Source organism: Sorex fumeus, unplaced genomic scaffold, assembly GCF_029834395.1.
Source record: "Sorex fumeus unplaced genomic scaffold, SorFum_2.1 ptg000131l, whole genome shotgun sequence".
NCBI classification, from domain to species: domain Eukaryota; kingdom Metazoa; phylum Chordata; class Mammalia; order Eulipotyphla; family Soricidae; genus Sorex; species Sorex fumeus.
In genome coordinates this window covers 31,687,470-31,706,031 of record NW_026606188.1, presented here as the reverse complement: position 1 = coordinate 31,706,031, position 18,562 = coordinate 31,687,470, and the positions used below count along the sequence as shown (strand labels likewise).

The following is an 18,562-nucleotide window of genomic DNA, read 5'->3' as shown; positions in this document are numbered from 1 at the left end:
GCATATATGCCTGACTGGGAACACCTGTAAAGGTGATCAGAGGCTGCCCCAACAGTCTCCAACCCTCTCGGAGAGCCCGGCAAGCTACCAAGAGTATCACGTCCACACGGCAGTGCCTGGCAAGCCTCCTGTAGCGTACTCGATATGCCAAAAACAGTAACAATGATGATCCTCAGTTCCCTGACGTTGAAAGAGCTCCCAGTACGCCATCGGGCTACACTAGCACATGATTGGGACAAATGGAGACGTTACTGGCGCCCACTCGGGTAAATCGATGAACAACGGGGTGATAGTGATAGTGATGCTGTTTTCAAATTGCATCATCTAAAAGAACCAGGCTCTAAAATCACTAGTGAAACTATTTACAATCAATAGTGAAACTATTGAAACTATTTACAAATTTACTATTATTAAATTTGAAACTAGTCACAATTATCTCTGCCAATAGGATCTGTAAAATATACATTGCAAAGTAATAAATCATGGCTACATATTCAAGTTTGAAAGGTGTGCTTTGAACTTATTAGAATTTATTAGAATTCATGACATAGATTGCATGACCCTTAGATTATGTTTCTAAAATACATTGAGTCTTGAGTCTCTTAACTTCTCCAGTATAGACGAGTCACTAGGACTCTAACTTTGTGCATTAAATCATTTGTAGGGATGGTTATAACAGAGACAGTAGTTTGTGTTTGAGCCATCAGCGTCCACTTCCCCCCAACACTGTATCAGAATGCCACCCCTAAACCCTGAACTCCCTCCCACCTCATCTCTCTGCCTCCTTTTTTAAATGTACACCGAGATTGCATTTAAAATCTCACCCAGATAATCCAGGATTATTTCCCCATCTGAAGTCTGGGATGGGAACTGAGAATCTGTCTCTCTAACAAATCCCTTTCTGATGTAGGAAAACATCCTTATAAGCTTTCCGGATCCTGAATTGAAAGGACATTTGAACTGGAATTACCCCTGTGAATAACAATCTGTGCCCTGAGAGTAACTTCACCTCTTTCGGGTTGATTCCTCAGCTGTAAAAATGAAATAATATTTGCTCCACTTTCTACTTTTTCTTGGGTGTGCAATAATATCCAGTTGGAAAACACTGTGGGATGTTCAGTGTTCTGAATTTGGGCAATGTAGACATGTTCTCCTGCCTACCAGGAGAGATAACTTCCTATCACTCCTACAGCAAGACATGTAGCTTAATAATAATAATAATAATAATAATAAAGTTGAAAGGGTCTCAGAAAGGGTCATATCAGACCCTTCCTGCTTCTGTAAAGAGCTTCAGAGAAATCCCCAGCCCAGTCTGTCCAACATCTATAACTTAGAGATGACTCACTAATCGAAAACTAGAGAGCCTTCTGCTTACTGGCCCCTTCTCTCATCTCCACCAATAAATACGAATGCTGATTTTAACCGTTTTGCATATTTTTATTTGAGTCAGTTTATCAAAAAGAATCATCGTTACCTTTCTGATTCCCTGCAAACAATCGAGGATGGTGAGGTTATAAGTGCAATTTCCAAAGGAAGCATCCCTAAAAAAACAAAAAAAATTTTTAAATCTTAACATTGAAATTTTTCATTACAATATGCAGATTTAAAAAAGTACAAAAATCTAAGTTAGAGATATGCTAGCTTAATTATACATCTGTCAACCAGGTAAATTTAAATAACAGATCAGATTCTACTCGATTCTAACAACTCCTTCAGTTTAGCTGAATCTCTTCTGAAATTACTCTAATCCAGAAGGCAGAATTATAAGAGAAAGATCTAAGAGCCTGGGCTCTGGAGTCAGACTGCCTTCATTCAGGTTCCACCTCTGCCATACACTGACTGGAATCCTTCATTCCTCTGAGTCTTGGTACCTTCATCTGTGAAACGTTACTGACGTTAGCTGCCATCCTCATCATTGTTCTACAGTATGTGTTGTCTTAACGCAGTCCTTCCCATAAGAAGCACTTAATGAACACTATGACTCATTATTACTAGCCACAACAATGAACTAGGCTGTTTCATTCAGGCAAGCATTCATCATCACGAGAAATATTCTGACCAAGAGATAACCACCTGCCAAGAATATAATAAATATGATCACAAGAAGGGAAAGGGGTGGGCAGAGCAATAATACAGAAAGAAGAGCATTTTCTTTGCATGTGGCTGACCCGGGCTCAATTCCTGGCATCCCATAAGGTCCCCTGAGCACCACCAGGAGTAATCCCTGAGCATCACTGAGTGTGACCAAAAGCAAAAAAAAAAAAAAAAAAAAGAGGACCCCGCCCCCCCAGGTATTATGGGCAAAAAAAGCAAGCCATCCCATCCATCCCTGGGGGGAAGGGGGGAATAGAAGAAAGCTAAAGAAAAAGGCTGTGAGGTTTCCCAACAATCTCTTCTTCAGCTTCTAATGCAGCATGAAGTGTTCCAGCAAAAACAGTGAGACTCTTTCTGTGCCGAAAACTGAGTGCTTCATACTTAAGTTTTCAGAGCATCTTAGCAGAGCTGCTTTAGGCAACATAAAACTAAGATATCAAGTTCAGGTCAGTTAAGCAAGAACTGGCGCCGGAACTTTAGCACTAGAAATGTTCCAAGGTGTCCAAGACAAGAAACTCGACCTCAAGACTCTGGGTCTCTGCACCCAGCCCCCGCTGCTGACTCCAAGGAACAAAGCTGGCAGGCTCCTGCCAGTGACTAGTCAAAGCATGACACAAAGTGAGGTCAAGGACAGAGGGGGCAGTGTCAGAAGGTGTTCCATGGGGAGGAAAGGAACTTTAGGGGCAATGTAACAGGTAATATATAGAGTCAATCTTTTTATATCACAACCATTTGAAATCACTTGAATGAGTAGCTGAATGAATGCATGAATTAAGATCATGAGTTAAATGCACCATCATCATCACTGAGTTTCAACATCCTGGTAATGTAAAAATATAAATTAACAGACGGGAGAGGGAAGACAGAACATAAGGCACTTGCTTTGTAGCTGGCCCCCGCTTGAATCCCTGACATTACAAGTGGTCCCAGAGTACTGCCAGGGATCACTCTACTGGTCCCATTCACTGGCCAAGAGCAGGCTCTCAGTACTGCCAGGTATGGCTCAGCATCCTCCATATATATGTGTTTATATATTTAATAATATATTATACATAATACAGATTAAATATATATTTTTATAGAGATCATTTTAAAAAGTGGCTAAACAGATATAACTTTGAAGTAAACCAATCAGAAGTAGTTTTGGGGTGAGTGTGTGTGTGTGTTGGTCTCTGGGCCACACCCAGCTGTGCTCAGTGCTGACTAGCTCTGAGCTTAGAGATCACCTCTGGCAGTGCTGGAACTATATGGGTTGCTGGGGATATTGTCAGATTGTACCCATGCACTACCAAAACCCAAACAAAGGAGAAAAATGGGGGTTGAGGAGGTCAGTTTGGGCCACAGCAGTGGTGCTCAGGGCTTCCTGCTATGTTTGAACTCAGAATCACTTCTGGTGGAGTTTGGAGGACCATATGAGATGCCTGGGATTAAACCCAGTTCTGCTGCATATAAGGCAAGTGTCCTAATCACTGAACTATAACTTCTACCAAAAAAAAAAAAAAGAAAGAAAATTTTTAAGTATTTTTTAAATGGAATTCAACGAAGTCAGGGCAAATAAGAGAAAAAAATAATAATAAAATTTGAGGGGGGAAATCAGAGAGATGGGTTTAAATAAATTAGGAGACCAGGTAACTAAATACTAAACTGACAAGGGAAAAACAAATCAGAGAATCAATCCAGTTAATACCAGATAATTCTCAAGATGCTCAGAAAGTTCTCTTCTGGAATTGAGAATGGAGAAAGTGATTAAAATCGGTGGAGAGTCCATTTAAGAAGCGAAGAGGGAGTTTCTTTTTAATAACGATAAGGACACAACTTACAAATAAATTAATAAAGCTTGAAAAGCTAAGCAAGTTGGGCCAGAGAGATCACTCAGTGGGACGGAGAATAAGCTCTGCATGCAGGAGACCCAGGTTCAAGCCCCGCCCTGGCCTAATTTCCTAAGCCTTGCCAGGAACGACCTCCAAGCACAGAACTAGGAGTAGCCGCTAAGTATGTCCACGTGTGGACCACAAACCAAATCAATACATAAAAAGCAGAGTTACTTCATGGAAGAAACTTCCCTGCCATTTCAGAAACTAATCTTCCCTGCTAATTTCACCCAAGCACCCAATATAGTTAGACCCACCAAAACACAGGGTGGCCGACCCCTGAAGGCAGCAAAGCATCTGCCCTGCACAATATACAAGTTTGAAGTAGGAAGTTACAAGTGAAGGAGATTTTTAAGTGCAGTGTTACAGGGAATGGCAAAGGGGGTTAGAAAAGTATCACGCTCTTGCACCCTTTCTCTTGCTCCAGATGAAAACCCAGTAGCCACGAGCTTCCAGAAGCAAAACCCAGGTATGTGGGTTCAAGGACTAAGACCCCAGACCACATGGTGGCAACGGAGACAGGCCATCTCTTCCCATATCCCCGCCCACTTGGGGTCCTGGCTGTCACATCCACCATCTGCCTCTGGGCTCCATCTCAGCACATAAACAGCTTTGATCCAGAGACTCCCAAATGAATCTCAAAATTGATTAGCTCCCTACAGAGATGTTTCTGGACCCCAACAACTCACAATATTAGAGTTCCAGAAGCGTGCGGCCACAAAAGCGGCCACACACGCTCTCGTGATATTCATAATAAGCAATAGAAAATAAATGATCTAGCATCTGCCCAGGGCAGGCAGGCTTACATGGTGTTAAAAAAATTCCAAATAATACAATGGGAAGGTGTAATGGTGATGGGATTGGTGTTGAAATACTGACTGTAATCAATTAATGTGAACAACCTTATGAAAATAAAATTAAAAAAAAAAAAAGAAAAATATCACTCTCCATTAACCTCAACAGTGTCTTCCCACCCTAAGATCACAGCGTTATTCAGGATACTGAGGAGCTCTCTCTGCTCCCTTGTCTCTCCTGGATACTGCCTAGTGGAATTTAAATAGTCTCAGGCCTCTACTGCCTTCAAAAGAAACTAATCAAAACGTCCTGGGGTCTGCTTCAGATCTGCCTTAGTCACTGCCCTCCTCTGGCCTCCTCTTTGAAATAAGAGTTCTGGAAGAGCTCCTATTCCTGTCTCCGGTTTTCTCTCTTCTCACATCTTAACTTCTGTTCAGTTTCTACCCCCATTCAAACCATGAACTTTTCTTACTCAGGTGCCCACAAAGATCTCTGTGTTACCAAGCCCAGGAATCTCGTTTTAAAAGTGCACAACTCAGAGCTGGAGAATCAGTTCAGATGCTCGCCTTTCAAAGCACTGCACTTGATCCTCCTACAGCAATACCAGGAGTGATCCCGGAGCACAGAAGTCAGAGTGAGTCTTGAGCACTGCCTTGTGTGGCACGAAAACAAACTCAAAAAAGGGTACACAACTCAGTGATTTTTTTACTTTTTTTTTTATTTATTTATTTTTTGCTTTTTGGATCACACCCGGAGATGCACAGGGGTTAATCCTGGCTTTACACTCAGGAATTACTCCTGGCAGTGCTCAGGGGACCATATGGGGTGCTGGGAATCAAGCCCGAGTTAGCTGCGTGCAAAGCAAACACCCTACCTGCTGTGCTATCACTTCAGCCCCACAACTCAGTGATCTTTTCCCCTATTTTCACAACGTTGTGCCACCATCAACACTTATTTCAAAACCTTTTTTTTTTAAATACCAAAAGGAATTCTGCATCCATTCTGTGTCGATTTGTGGTGACTCCTCATACTCCGACCCTGGGACCAGTCACTACAAATCTTTCTGGATTTGTCTATTTTAAGCCCAGAGACTATTCTACATATTTCACCTTAGAGTAATAATAACTCTCCTTTGAGTACTCTCTTCACTAGGTGCCTAGAATTCCCTTCTACTTCTCCGAACACTAACAATACCTCCCATTCCCCTTTGCAAACTCATCAACTTCATCTTCTGATCTTTAAAAATAAGAGTTCTGCAAGGTTCATTCCAGAATCAAACTCATCTCACTCCATAGTCTCTCACTAGGTCAGGGGCTCTCAAACTTTACACCCCCTCGGAGGGTTCCTCAAAATACTGACAGACGATTCCGGGCAGGGCCTGAGAATCTGCATCTCTCACTCGTTTCCCAAGTGGCACTGATGCTGTGGGGCTGGACCACTCCATTCCACACACACTCTAAACTACATAAATCCTCACCTATCTGCCAGTGACCCTCAAAATGACCCACAAACGCCTTAGAACTCCAAAGCAGAATCGGACACAACTTCTGTGACGTATCCCTCGGATTGATGAAAGGCTTCTCAAACTCAATTGTATATGAAGCATAGCTTCACTCAGGCCCCATCTCAAAACAACAATAAACTGAACCTCCTGCATTGTCTTGCCCAAGACCCCCCACCCCAACCCACCCCCCCACAGGAGCCTAGACTAGGAACCAGAAGTCCTTCCAGCCCTTCCTCTCCTCACGGTTCCCCATTGCTTGTCCCTCTTCAAAGTCTCCTAAATGCATTTACTTCTTTGCAGCTCCCCAAGCTTATGGAGACCTCAGTCTTCCTACATCCACTCTCTGCCTTTCTCAGTGCTCTCCTTACATGAGTTACGAGCGAAGCCTTCTTTTAAAGGGTAATAGGGTTTAATCACTCTTCCTTCACTGACTTCTCCCCGCTCTGAAGGGAGAGTTCACTGCCTCCACAGGGATGCACGCCTGGTGGCGTCTGGTCCTCCCTACCCCACCCCCCTTTCTGTACCCAGCACAGAGGCCTTCCCAAAGCACCTCAGAGGACACTCCCCACCTGCGAGGGAGCCTTGCCCCTGGGGTTCAGCTCTTCTACCAGGTAAAGGCTCCACCTTCACATCTCTGGACAAAGTTCACTGGCCTCCAGAGAAAATCTCCAACCACACCCCAGCTCGATACATTTTGCCCCCTGAACTAAAGGGCAGTTTGACATCATATCCTGGGGTGTGTGTTTGATTCTCAGTCTCTCTCAATAATGGTCCCAAAGCTGGATAACTGCCTTTTTTTCTTTCTTGTTTGTTTGTTTGGTGTGGTTTGGTTTGGTTTTCACTTACCACTATCACTTTCATACCTAATACAATGCCTGGCAGGAAAGAGAGAATTCAATAATTGCTTGCAAATAAACAATTAACTTAAGCAATAAAGCTTGGAAGCTCATCTCAATAAAACTTCCCATAATATCCTCTGGCCTCTTTAGTTATGAACACAGCAGCCTGAGACCGCAAACCTCACTCAGGAGAAAAGCCTTCTTCCCATCCACACCAACTCCCTTCTGTCCATTTAAGACCACTTCCTCTGTTCTCTTCACTAAAGACTGTTAAGTCTATAAGCAGTGATGCTAGTAGTTTTCCCTTCATTTGTCAAGTGGAATTAAACCCGCATTTATTTTAACCCAGATACTTTAGAGAGGTTGCAAAAGAGGTCTGTGCTACACACTTTTAAATTCTCACCAACCTACTGCATTTACAGTCCTCAAATGTTTACTTAACTCCTGGACTGCCCTTTCATTCACTTATCTATATGTGCACTCACATTTATTGTATCAAATATTTACCTAGTTCAATAGGAGAAAATGCTGTATTTTTCCATCTCCCTCATACAAGACCACTAAAAATCCATCTCTGCTAATCATTCATCTAATCACTCATCTAGTCATCTAATCATTTATCTCATGGGAGCCTACTCTCTGTAGTAGGCCCTTGCCTTGCATATGAACAACCTGGGTTTGATTTCCAGCATGACATCCAGTCCTTGGAACCCTCCAGAAGAGACCCCTGAGTGCAGAGCCAGGAGATAATCCCTGAGCACAGCTGGATCTGGCCCCAGTCCCACAGCCAGCCCCAAAAAAGATAAATCATGTGTCTCTAAGCCTCAACCAGAAAGACTAAGATTATATTCAACAGCTGCCTTTGATATCCAACTTAAAAGTTAGCAAATCTTATGTTTTATCACCTGAATTCCAACCCAACCCTACTCCCTAAATATGACTTCTAGTATGTCAACTGAACCATAAATCTATTATAAAAATTCAAATCCCGATGGCCTTGGGAGGGAAATGTGGTCAATAAATATTTGTTGAATAACAAATTATAATTTAAAAACTACTGAATGAAAATGCGACTAGATTAGAAAATTAAAATTTGTTTTTATCCTTTCTCAATTATTTTACATAGAAGCCGTGGAAATGTCAGAAGGTCCAATAAACCTGCTAGAAAGGTAACAGAGGTAACAAATGATAGAAATCTTTAACAATAGTTTGTCAGAGATTTTTGATAATTGAAATTTTAAAGCAACAAAATAGATTATTTCAGACAAGACAAATAGTCTGATTTTTGAATTAACCGAGCCTGTTCCTTGGAGAAAATGGAACTGTAATGAAAATGTAAATGGAACTGTAAAGTCTAGGTGGAAGTTCACCACAGAGATGAAATTTTGAATATATTCCTCAAGTCCTTATCCAAATTTCTTTTGAAAAATAAAATCTCATTGTATTTAGTTTGATGGGCTGGAGCGACAGCACAGCGGCTAGGGCGTTTGCCCTGCACACAGCCAACATGGCCAACCCGAGTTCGATTCCTCCACCCCTCTCAGAGAGCCCGGCAAACTACCGAGAGTATCTCTCCCGCATGGCAAAGCCTGGAAAGCTCCCCATGACGTATTCGATATGCCAAACACAGTAACAAGTCTCACAATGTTACTGGGCCTGTTCGAGCAAATCGATGAACAACAGGAGAACAGTGATACAGTGATTAAGTTTGATAAGAGAAAAGCATTGAGCATCAAGATTCTTTTACTAGAATATTAATTACTAAGCTTCTTTTAAAGCTGTTTTCTTTTAATTAATTCTAATTTCTTAAATAATTTAGATCTATTAAATGTATCGTATAGAAAATTATATTTTCAAACAGCACAAGTTGTCAAAATGATCATTTATTTGCAAGTCTTCTAGAAATACAAGTATAACTTCATTTTTTACAATTATTTATACTTTTGGAATTAAAAATTAAGGATATTAGAGGCTACACATTCTTAGAATTCTATGTAATTATAGGTAATAAAAATGAGGAAAACAATAATACAGAAAGCCATTTGCACTCCAATGTTCACTGCAGCACTACACACAATAGCCAGAATCTGGAAATAATCCAAATGCCTGAGAACAGATGAGTGGATAAAGAAACTGTGGTACATCTACACAATGGAGTACTATGCAGCTGGCAGGAAAAATGAAGTTATAAAATTTACCCATAAACAAATGGACATGAAGAGTATCATGCTAAGTGAAATGAGAGGCCCAAGGAAGAAGGACAGACATAGAATGATTGCACTCATTTGTGGGATATAAAAAAAAACATAGTATGAGATAATTACTCAAGTAGCAACAAGGGCCAGGAGGACTGGTCCATGCTTAGAAACTTGCTACATTGAGGGGGGTGGGGGCAAGTTAGGACAGAGAAGGGACCAGTATGACAATGATAGTTGGAAATGATCCCTTGAGACACGAACTGAGTGCTGAAAGGAGGTAAGGGGATATACGTGATAACCTTTCAGTACCTGTACTGAAAACCGCAACACCCAAAAGTGGGGGGAGGGCAGACCTGTCATTAGAGGCAATGTGGGAGGGCGTGGCAGAAGGAAAACTGGGGGCACTGCCAGTGGAAAATGTGCACTGGTGAAGGGGCAGGTGTGTTGGAACACTGTATGACTGAAACCCTAACATGAACAATTTTGTAACCGTGTCTCTCATGGTGATTCAATAAAAAACTTTTAAGGGGGGGGGGGGACAGAAACGAGGATAGAAGTGCTTTTAATTTCTTTTTAAAAAGTAAAGAACATAAATATTTTATTGAAAGGAAAATAAGAAATTCTGTCTTATAGTGAAACAACCTATTTGTAGAATAAAATGAAGAAACGTTATAGGACAGGATGTGAACTTAATGTGCACAAGGGTTTTTAGGGAAAAATCTCAAAAAATAGAAACTGAGGTCAAGAGATGGTGCAGCATGACCCCTCCAGGACCACTGTCAGTCTCAGAGAGCCCTGAGCCCTGCCAGTGTGGTGTTCCGCTAGTTCCCGGGCATGGTGGGGCCCACCCAGCACAGCACCCTCAGGCTCTGGAATTGAACCACAGACCTGGCTGGCCCTGAGCACTTATTTTAGAGTCTCTTTCAGGAGAAGAAATTTTATGTGCATGTTTTGCATGTGAGAGCCTTGGTTCAATCTCTAGCACAGCATGGTCCCATATGCACCACCAGGAGTGATCCCTAACCACGTTGCAAAGAATAGCCCCTGACCACCCCTAGGCATAGCTCCAAAGGAACAACAAAAACACATCGTGTGTGATCTAAGTGGACAGAATCAAGTGAATTACTGTATTTTAGAACCTATAGTCTACTTTGATTAAAACCAAACATGATTTTCTTCCATCAACTAAAAGGACAAAAGAATTCTTAGTGTGATCAGCCTTTAATAACATTAAAATTATTCATGCAGTACCTTGAAAACAAAGATATTATATCTTATCAAAGCAACTTCATGAGCATTGAGCCAATTTACTAACAGATTCTTAGTTTAAGCAAACATAGTCTTGACTTTGGACAAACTGGCAGGCTACCGAATGTATTCTGCCCACACGGCAGAGTCTGGCAAACTCCCCGTGGCGTACCCAATATGCCAAATACCAGTAACAATGATGGGTCTCATTCTCCTAAAGAGCCTTGAATATAATCTCAGGGCTAGGATGAAGGAGACGTTACTGGGGCCTGCTCGAGGCAATCGACGAATAACAGTCTTGACTTTATTTATTTATTTATTTATTTATTGCTTTGTTTCATTTGGGGGACATGTCTGCAGGGCTCAGCAAGGCTCAGTCCTGGCTCTGTGCCCAGGGATCAAACCTGCAGTGGCCGTGTGCAAAACAAGCACTTTATCCACTGAACTATCTCTCCAGTCCTATATAAATTTTTATTCCACTTTTCAGACCCTTGTCACACTGATTAAATAGATAAAGTATTATTTTACCACACTATGTGTTTTAAATCCTTTTTCCCCCTTCGGTTTTTGGACTACATTTGTGGCTCTTCTCCACAAATAATCTTGTGCTATTTTTCACAAATAACCCAGTGTTATTCCTGTCTCAGTATTCAGGAATGACCTCTGGTCATGCTGAGGACTCAAACGAGGGTCTGTAGGATGCAGGGCAAGCACTTAGACCCCTGTCTCTCCAGTCCATTTTAGACCTTTTAATACTCATGACAAAATTTCCAGACATTAAAATTGTAACAAAGAATTATAGAAAGTTTTAGAAGAGATCCTAAGACAGACCATAATGACTGTGGTTTCTCCTTGTGAAAAAAGGAATATATATGAATTAGATCTATTTTGCACGCAGAAACTTTACAGGAAGCAGTGTTGCTAAAAAAGGAATGTTTAGCCTAGAGTATAAGTGGATATTGTATGTGAAATTTCCTAAGAGTGATATGTTCAAGCCAATTATGATTTTCATTTCAAAATAATAAATAATGCCAAAAATTGGGCAAACTTCTTTGTAAATCACACTATAATATATGTGCTCATTATGAACATTCTGGGCTGGAGCGATAGCACAGCGGGTAGGGCGTCTGCCTTGCACGCGGCCAACATGGCCGACCCGAGTTCGATTCCTCCGCCCCTCTCGGAGAGCCCGGCAAGCTACCGCGAGTATTCGATATGCCAGACACAGTAACAACAAAGTCTCCAATGGAGACGTTACTGGGCCCGCTCGAGCAAATCGACGATCAACGGGAGGGCCTTTACCTTTTATGAACATTCTAAAGGCTTTGACATTTAATGAAGCTATTACTTAATCTAATGGGTGGGAGAATTCTTAAGGGGCGGGAATGCTGACAAATACTCAAGAATACAGATTTATCAGATTACTGAGGATATTTAAATGCAGCTTTTGAAAAGAAATTGACCTCTTAAAAACTACTGACAAAACAGTTTTTCTACATAGCACTGAGTGGATTACTAAGGAGAAATAGTATTTTTATTTTCTTCATTTGAACCAGTGTCTTGCTTTTTTTCCTCAGCTCAAGAAGTTTTTCCTTTTCAACTGACTGTGACCTGTAACAATCTGATAATTACATCTTTTACAGAATAAAGCTGAAATTTTTTGCCTCTCTCTCTGACACCATCAGAATGTTAAAACTCGAAGAATTTCTATTTCTCATCATAGTATGCTTGTCTACATCAATTCAGAAAGATATATTTTCTCTCCCTGCAATAGATTATTTTTAAAATCTTATCATATTACATATGTTTTGACAAGAACATTATACAATACAACTATAGGAATTAAGATTGTTCTCATGAGACTGGAGATAGTACAGTAGGCACAGCTCTTTCCTTGCACATGGCCTTTTTGGGTTGGAATCCAACATCATATATGGTCCCCCCCAATGCCCTCCATGAGCAATCCCTGAGTACAGAGCCAGGAATAAGCTCTGAGCATCAACGGATGTGGCTCTCCCACCCTCACCCCCCAATAAAAAGAAGAAAAAAAAAAAAGATTGATCTCAAGCACCAACAAAAACAACCCAACCTGATGGGGCCAGAGGAGATAGTACAGCAGGTAGGACACTTGTCAAACACACAGTTGACTGGGTTCAACCCCTGGCATGACATATAGTCCCTTAAGTCCTAGCAGGGGTGCAAAGCTGGGAAGCTGGATCTGGCTCAATAACGAGAGACAGACAGACAGACAGAAAGGGGGAAAAAAAGAAACAGACAGAGAGACAGAGAAACGAAGAGAAAAAACAGGTTCAAACAGGGTCCAATCTACTAAAGTTCTTGGAGATGAAATCTTATTGGACTCCTGAAAAGAGTGTCATATCTCCTGAGTTACAGGCAATCTAAGAGTCCTTATGAAGCTTCCAACAAAGCAAATTGGAAGAATTTATATGGCTATCACTATTCTTACTTTACTTATGCAAAATAATTCGTCAAGTTTATTACAACTAGACTTCATTTGACTTGCTAAGGAATCCATTTTACTTTATTTGTTAGAATGGAATAAATGTAGAGAGAAGAAGAATGTTTCAGTAATGTCTGTGGGCATCAAATTCTAGTTCTCTTAGGCTCTTTTGAAAATTTTACTTTTACCTGAGAACTGACATGGAGTCTTTTTTTAATTATCTATTTTTTGAATTAATGTTTTAGTTTTTATTTTCAGTTAAATAAGAATTGAGACTGATTTTTTTTGTTTTTTTTTGGGGGGGTCACACCAGGCACAGGGGTTACTCCTGGCTTTGCACTCAAGTATTACTCCTGGCTGTGCTTTGGGGACCATATGGAATGCTGGGAATCAAATTCGGGTCGGCCGCATAGAAGGCAAACGCCCTACCCACTGTACTATTGCTCCATCCCCCTGATCTTTTTCTAAAACGATGCATGCTAGACTTGGAGAACTTGATACAGACTCTAGGGTGATCATCCCAATCATTTATGTCTAAACAAACCATGTGCTATTTTTCACAAAATCACAGGCAATACAACTTGGGGAAATCTGCCATCTAGAGATGATTCCATCTATATTCAGAAATAGTGATTTTAAGTTCATGACTTGGTATGTAAAACAAGATTGTAGAAGAATTTCTAGGAGCCCTAAATAAGATCATTGCCATTGACTAAGTATTGTACTCTGCTGACTAAAAAGTTACTGTTCTACATTTCTCTCTCATTCTTCCCAATCTTCTGTCCCTGCCAACCAGTCACTGCCCTGCTGGTGCAGGAAACTGCCTCCTCAGCCTCCCTTTGAAGTGTTCTGACTCCTCAAGCTCAACATTTTTTATTCTATAATGTACTAGTGCACCAATCTGATGAGAACTGGCCCATAATGCACCAATCCAGCAGGAAGTGAAGCATGAAACCACCTTTTACCCTCTGAAGAATAAATAAGCCAAATACTAAGGGAAGACTTTGTTAAGGAAATCTTGGAAATTGGAAGCCAAGGAAGTTGGCATCACCAATGCCATTTTGTTGCCCCTTACCTGTAAGTAAAGAAAGTCACATTCTGCTGACTTGAAGTAATTAAACTTTTTTATGAAAACAACTCCCTTGACACATAGCTGCTATAATCTCATAGGGCCAAGAGGTCTGACACAGACCTCACAGACACAGGTCTCACTCAGAGAGGGATAATCATATGTCCAAAACACAGACTCAACAAAACTGAAAACATGAGATCAAAGCTGCAACCACTGAAACTCAAGTTGATCTGTGGAGATGGGCAGGGTTTGGGATAGGGATGGAATATGGAACACTGGTGGAGGGAAGTTGACACTGGTGGCGGGACTGGTATTGAAATAACATATGCCAAAAACTCAACTATCCATAACTGTGTAAATCACAGTTCTTTAATTGAAAAAGAAAAAATTCCCCCTTGCCCAGGCTAAAGTGTTCATAAACCTTCAAGTTAGAAACTTTGGCATTCTCCTGGTAAAAAAAAATAACTTTTCCTGACTGGAAAAATCCTCATTGTCAGTGTTTGACTTACTGTACAAGAAGCAATAAAGCTTGTATTGTCAGTAAGAATCATAAAGAAAAGCTGAAAATTAAGAATCTTAAGCAAGCATGAAGTAAACTTTGTTTCTTGTACTTGATACTCAAGAGAAAAACATTTTAAGAAGAACATTCCCTTTGAAGTACACAGTTCAGTAAGCTTTCAAAAGAATTTGTAATATCGTATTTAAGCACGCAAATACCTAGTTCAATATTTTATGTCAGAGATATATTTGACATTTACATCTACACCTTCCAGGCCATGTTTACTTTGCTTGAGGAGAAAGAAGGCAGCCAAATGCCAAGTTTGAGCGCTTGACCCCTCTGAGTCTTTGTTAGAGACTTGCAAGTTCTGGCCTGCCCAGATGATCCCAAGTAATTGCTTCTGAGATTTCCCACCAAGATTAAGCCACATTAAGACATTGCTCAGCAACAGAGCTATCACCAGTGGTCATTCCCCAAACACAACAAACTCCTCCCTTAACGCAAACAGTGGGATTCACTCTAACACAAAAGTCATTTTAAAGAAAACTGCCAGTGGGAAATTTGTGGGTATTAACTACTCTATTAAAAAAAAAAATTCTGTACTCGGGTCTTCTCTAAGAGTTACATATTCCTATTCATTTTAGATAAAATACCCCTCTGTGATAATCCATCTATGTTAATGACACTCAGGAAACAGCCTAAAATCTATTTGGAAAGGATAACAGATTATTCTTATCTCAAGGGATTAATTTTTCCACCCAACTGTGGATCAGAAAATACAAACAAAAGTGTTCTGAATATTCCACTGAATGTTGATAGAAATTAGGATGGGGTGAAGGAAAGAAGAGAGGAATGGATGGGAATTTATGAATTCAATTAAGAAAATCCTGAATTAAAGACAAATGAAGCATTATTACCCAGAATCTTTAACACTGAAATGGGGGGAGAGGCCAAGAAAACAGCACAGAGGTCAGAGCAAAGCATGTGTACCCCAAGCACCACCAGGAGTGATCTTTGAGTGCATAGCTCGGATAAGCCCAGAACACACCATCAGTGGACAGCCTCCAGTACCCCCTAGCAAAAAAAAAAAAAAAAATCAACTTTATTTTTTTTTATTAGTGAAGCACCATGAGGTATACTTATAGACTTACAAATTTTTGTGCTTGGGTTTCAGTTATACAGTGATCAAGTACCCATCCCTCCACCAGTGCCCATTTTCCATCACCACAAGTCCCAGTATCCTTCCCACCCCCCATCCTCCCCATCCCACCCTGCCTCTGTGGCAGGGCATTCCCTTTCGTTCTCTCTCTCTCTCCTTTTGGGTTCTGTGGTTTGCAAGAGACGCATTGAGTGGCACTCATGTTTGGTCTATAGTCTACTTTCAGCATGCTTCTCCTATCCTGGGAGGATCCTCCCAACACCCTTTATTTGGTGCTCCCTTCCCTTATCTGAGCTCCCTTTTCCCCTAGCATGTGTGGCTGGCCTCCAAGTCATGGAGCAAAATTCCTGGTACTAATCTCTGCCACTCCTGGGTGTTAGTCTCCCATTTTGTTACTTTATCATCATCAACTTTAGACATAGTTAAATACTTGACTGAATTCTGAATTGACTTGCAGTTGTAATTGGGCACTTTCAGGTGGGATGGCTGTAGCTCGTATAACTGAAGAAGTGTCAGTTATGCTATTACCATTTGTTAAGTTAGTATTAGTATTCCATTTAACAAAAAAGTTAAAAGGAGATAGAGCAAAAGGGAATGCCCTGCCACTGAGGCGGGGTAGGGGTTGGGGAGATGGGGTGGGGGTAGTGGGAGGGATAAAGGGAACATTGGTGGTGGAGAATGGGCACTGGTGGAGGGATGGGTACTCAATCATTGAATGACTGAAATGTAAACACAAAAGTTTGTAAGTCTGTAACTGTAAAAAAAAGAAGTTGTATTAAAACTGTACTTTTCTCTTATACTAACGATAACCCAGATATCTCCAGATATCTCTCAAGAGTGTCTTTACCTGAAAACTGGAGGAAAATGTTTATTTGGCTATTTTGATCTTGAGTCTTTCTATCCTTAGCATGTTGGCAAGTTGGTCTTTATGGTAACAAGAGATCTTTTCAATTCTGGGGCTGGAGTCAAGAGTGAATTAGCAAGCATGGTATGAATCTCTTTGGGTTCTTTTCCTTTCAGGGTACTTACTTAAAGCGTATATTACTTACACGCTTATACGCTTATAGTGTATATCACTGAACTTTTATTCTCCAAATCATACTACTGGAATTTGTCTAAGGTCCTGTAAGAGTATCCAGCAGAATTTCCAGATTGTTGTCAGAGACAACGGTTTTCAAATGAATAATGTTTGTGAAAATTCCAGCCTTCAGTAAACATTGGCGCTGCTCAGGTGACCATATGGGATGCTGGGAATCGAACCTGGGTTGGCCGCGTGCAAGGCAAACACCCTCCCTGCTGTGCTATTGCTGTAGTCCCAAGGATCAAAATTTTAGATGGAAAATAAGTGCATACATAAAAAAATGCCTCACATTTGCATTAACCATTCTTTCTTCCTTAGTACCTTTATGTAATCAAAATACTACAGTCATTTTACATCTAATAACAGTATCATTTTTTTTTCCAGTGAACTATCTTAGTCTCTTCTAGTAATACATTCAAGGCCATGAAAAATTTAAGACACTATAGTCAGAATGACAAGACATGACCTAAATGTCTGCAGGTACTAGGAAAATATATATTCTTGTACATTATTATAGCAATATAACACAGTAAGATAAGAAACTTAGCATTTACTGACATGAAGATATCCCACATAAATTAAGTAGGAAAAAAATCAAGATGCAATAGTTTATGTAATATGCTACATTTAAAAAAATAAAAATAGGAAAAGCAACTAGATTTATTTGTTGATACATACATAAAGAAATGCTAGGAGAATAAACTAAAACCAGAAGTTACTGAGTTTAGCCAGATGAGGATCAAGAAAGAGAATCTTCAATATGCTTTTTTATTATAATTTTCATCAATCTTCTAAAGTTTTGAATCGTTTGAATAATTTTTATTTCCAAGTAACTTAGTCACTAAAAATAATTTTGAAAAACAGGCCACAATTGTTAATAATTGCAACTCTACATTAAGTAATAATAGTTCTCATACACTTTTCCATCTAATCCAATCTTATTATTCAAAACTTTTTATTCCCAGGAAACTAATTAATTACTTAGTATATATCAGCTAAAAAACTATACTTAAAGAATTTATTCTTTCCTCCTCTATTTTCTTCACCTCAATTAACAATATACAATAGCCGGGCTCATGTGCCTGGTGGAATGAAATATCTTTCTTGACTTTTGTGTAGATAATATTATGAGGATAAAAATTAATACATATTTCCCATTTCAAATTTTTATATTAACTTTTATATCATCCATTGCTCCAAATTTTTATATTGATTTTACATCATCTGTTGGACCTTTGGCCGGTGTCACAATTTTACTATAGCATTATAATTTTCAGGTGCATGTGTAATCTTCAAATTAACCAAGAAAATTACAAATACTTATGATTTCAAAAACAAATCTAAGGGGTCAGGAGCCCTTTGCCTTGGATTCAGCTCCACCAGGAGTGGTCCCTGAGCACAGAGTAAGCCTGAGCGCTGCCTGGTTTGATCCAAAAACAATAACCAAACAAACAAAAACAAAACTTTTTTGTTGAAAAAAAAGAGATAGAGCGCTGGAGCGATAGCAAAGTGGGTAGGGTGTTTGTCTTGCATGCGGCCAACCCGGGTTCGATTCCCAGCATCCCATATGGTCCCCTGAGCATCACCAGGAGTGATTCCTGAGTGCAGAGCCAGGAGTAACCCCTGTGCATCGCCAGGTGTGACCCAAAAAGAAAAAAAAGAGAGAGAGAGAGAATAGTGAAGAAATAGTTCTGTGGGCTGGGCAAGGGCCTTGCCAGGGCTAAGCCCCATCAGAAGGAAG

The 18,562-nt window shown here is 40.3% G+C and overlaps 1 protein-coding gene across 3 annotated transcripts in view; it reads right to left on the bottom strand.

Moving 5' to 3' along the window:
- The window catches only part of CDC14A (cell division cycle 14A), a 191,506-nt gene that overhangs the window by 94,170 nt on the left and 78,774 nt on the right, over positions 1 to 18,562 (bottom strand). For all 3 annotated transcript variants that reach the window (XM_056106535.1, XM_056106536.1, XM_056106537.1), the window contains exon 6: positions 1,475 to 1,541. In XM_056106535.1, coding sequence (XP_055962510.1) covers positions 1,475 to 1,541 — 67 coding nt within the window. The remainder of the gene's footprint in view (positions 1 to 1,474; positions 1,542 to 18,562) is intronic.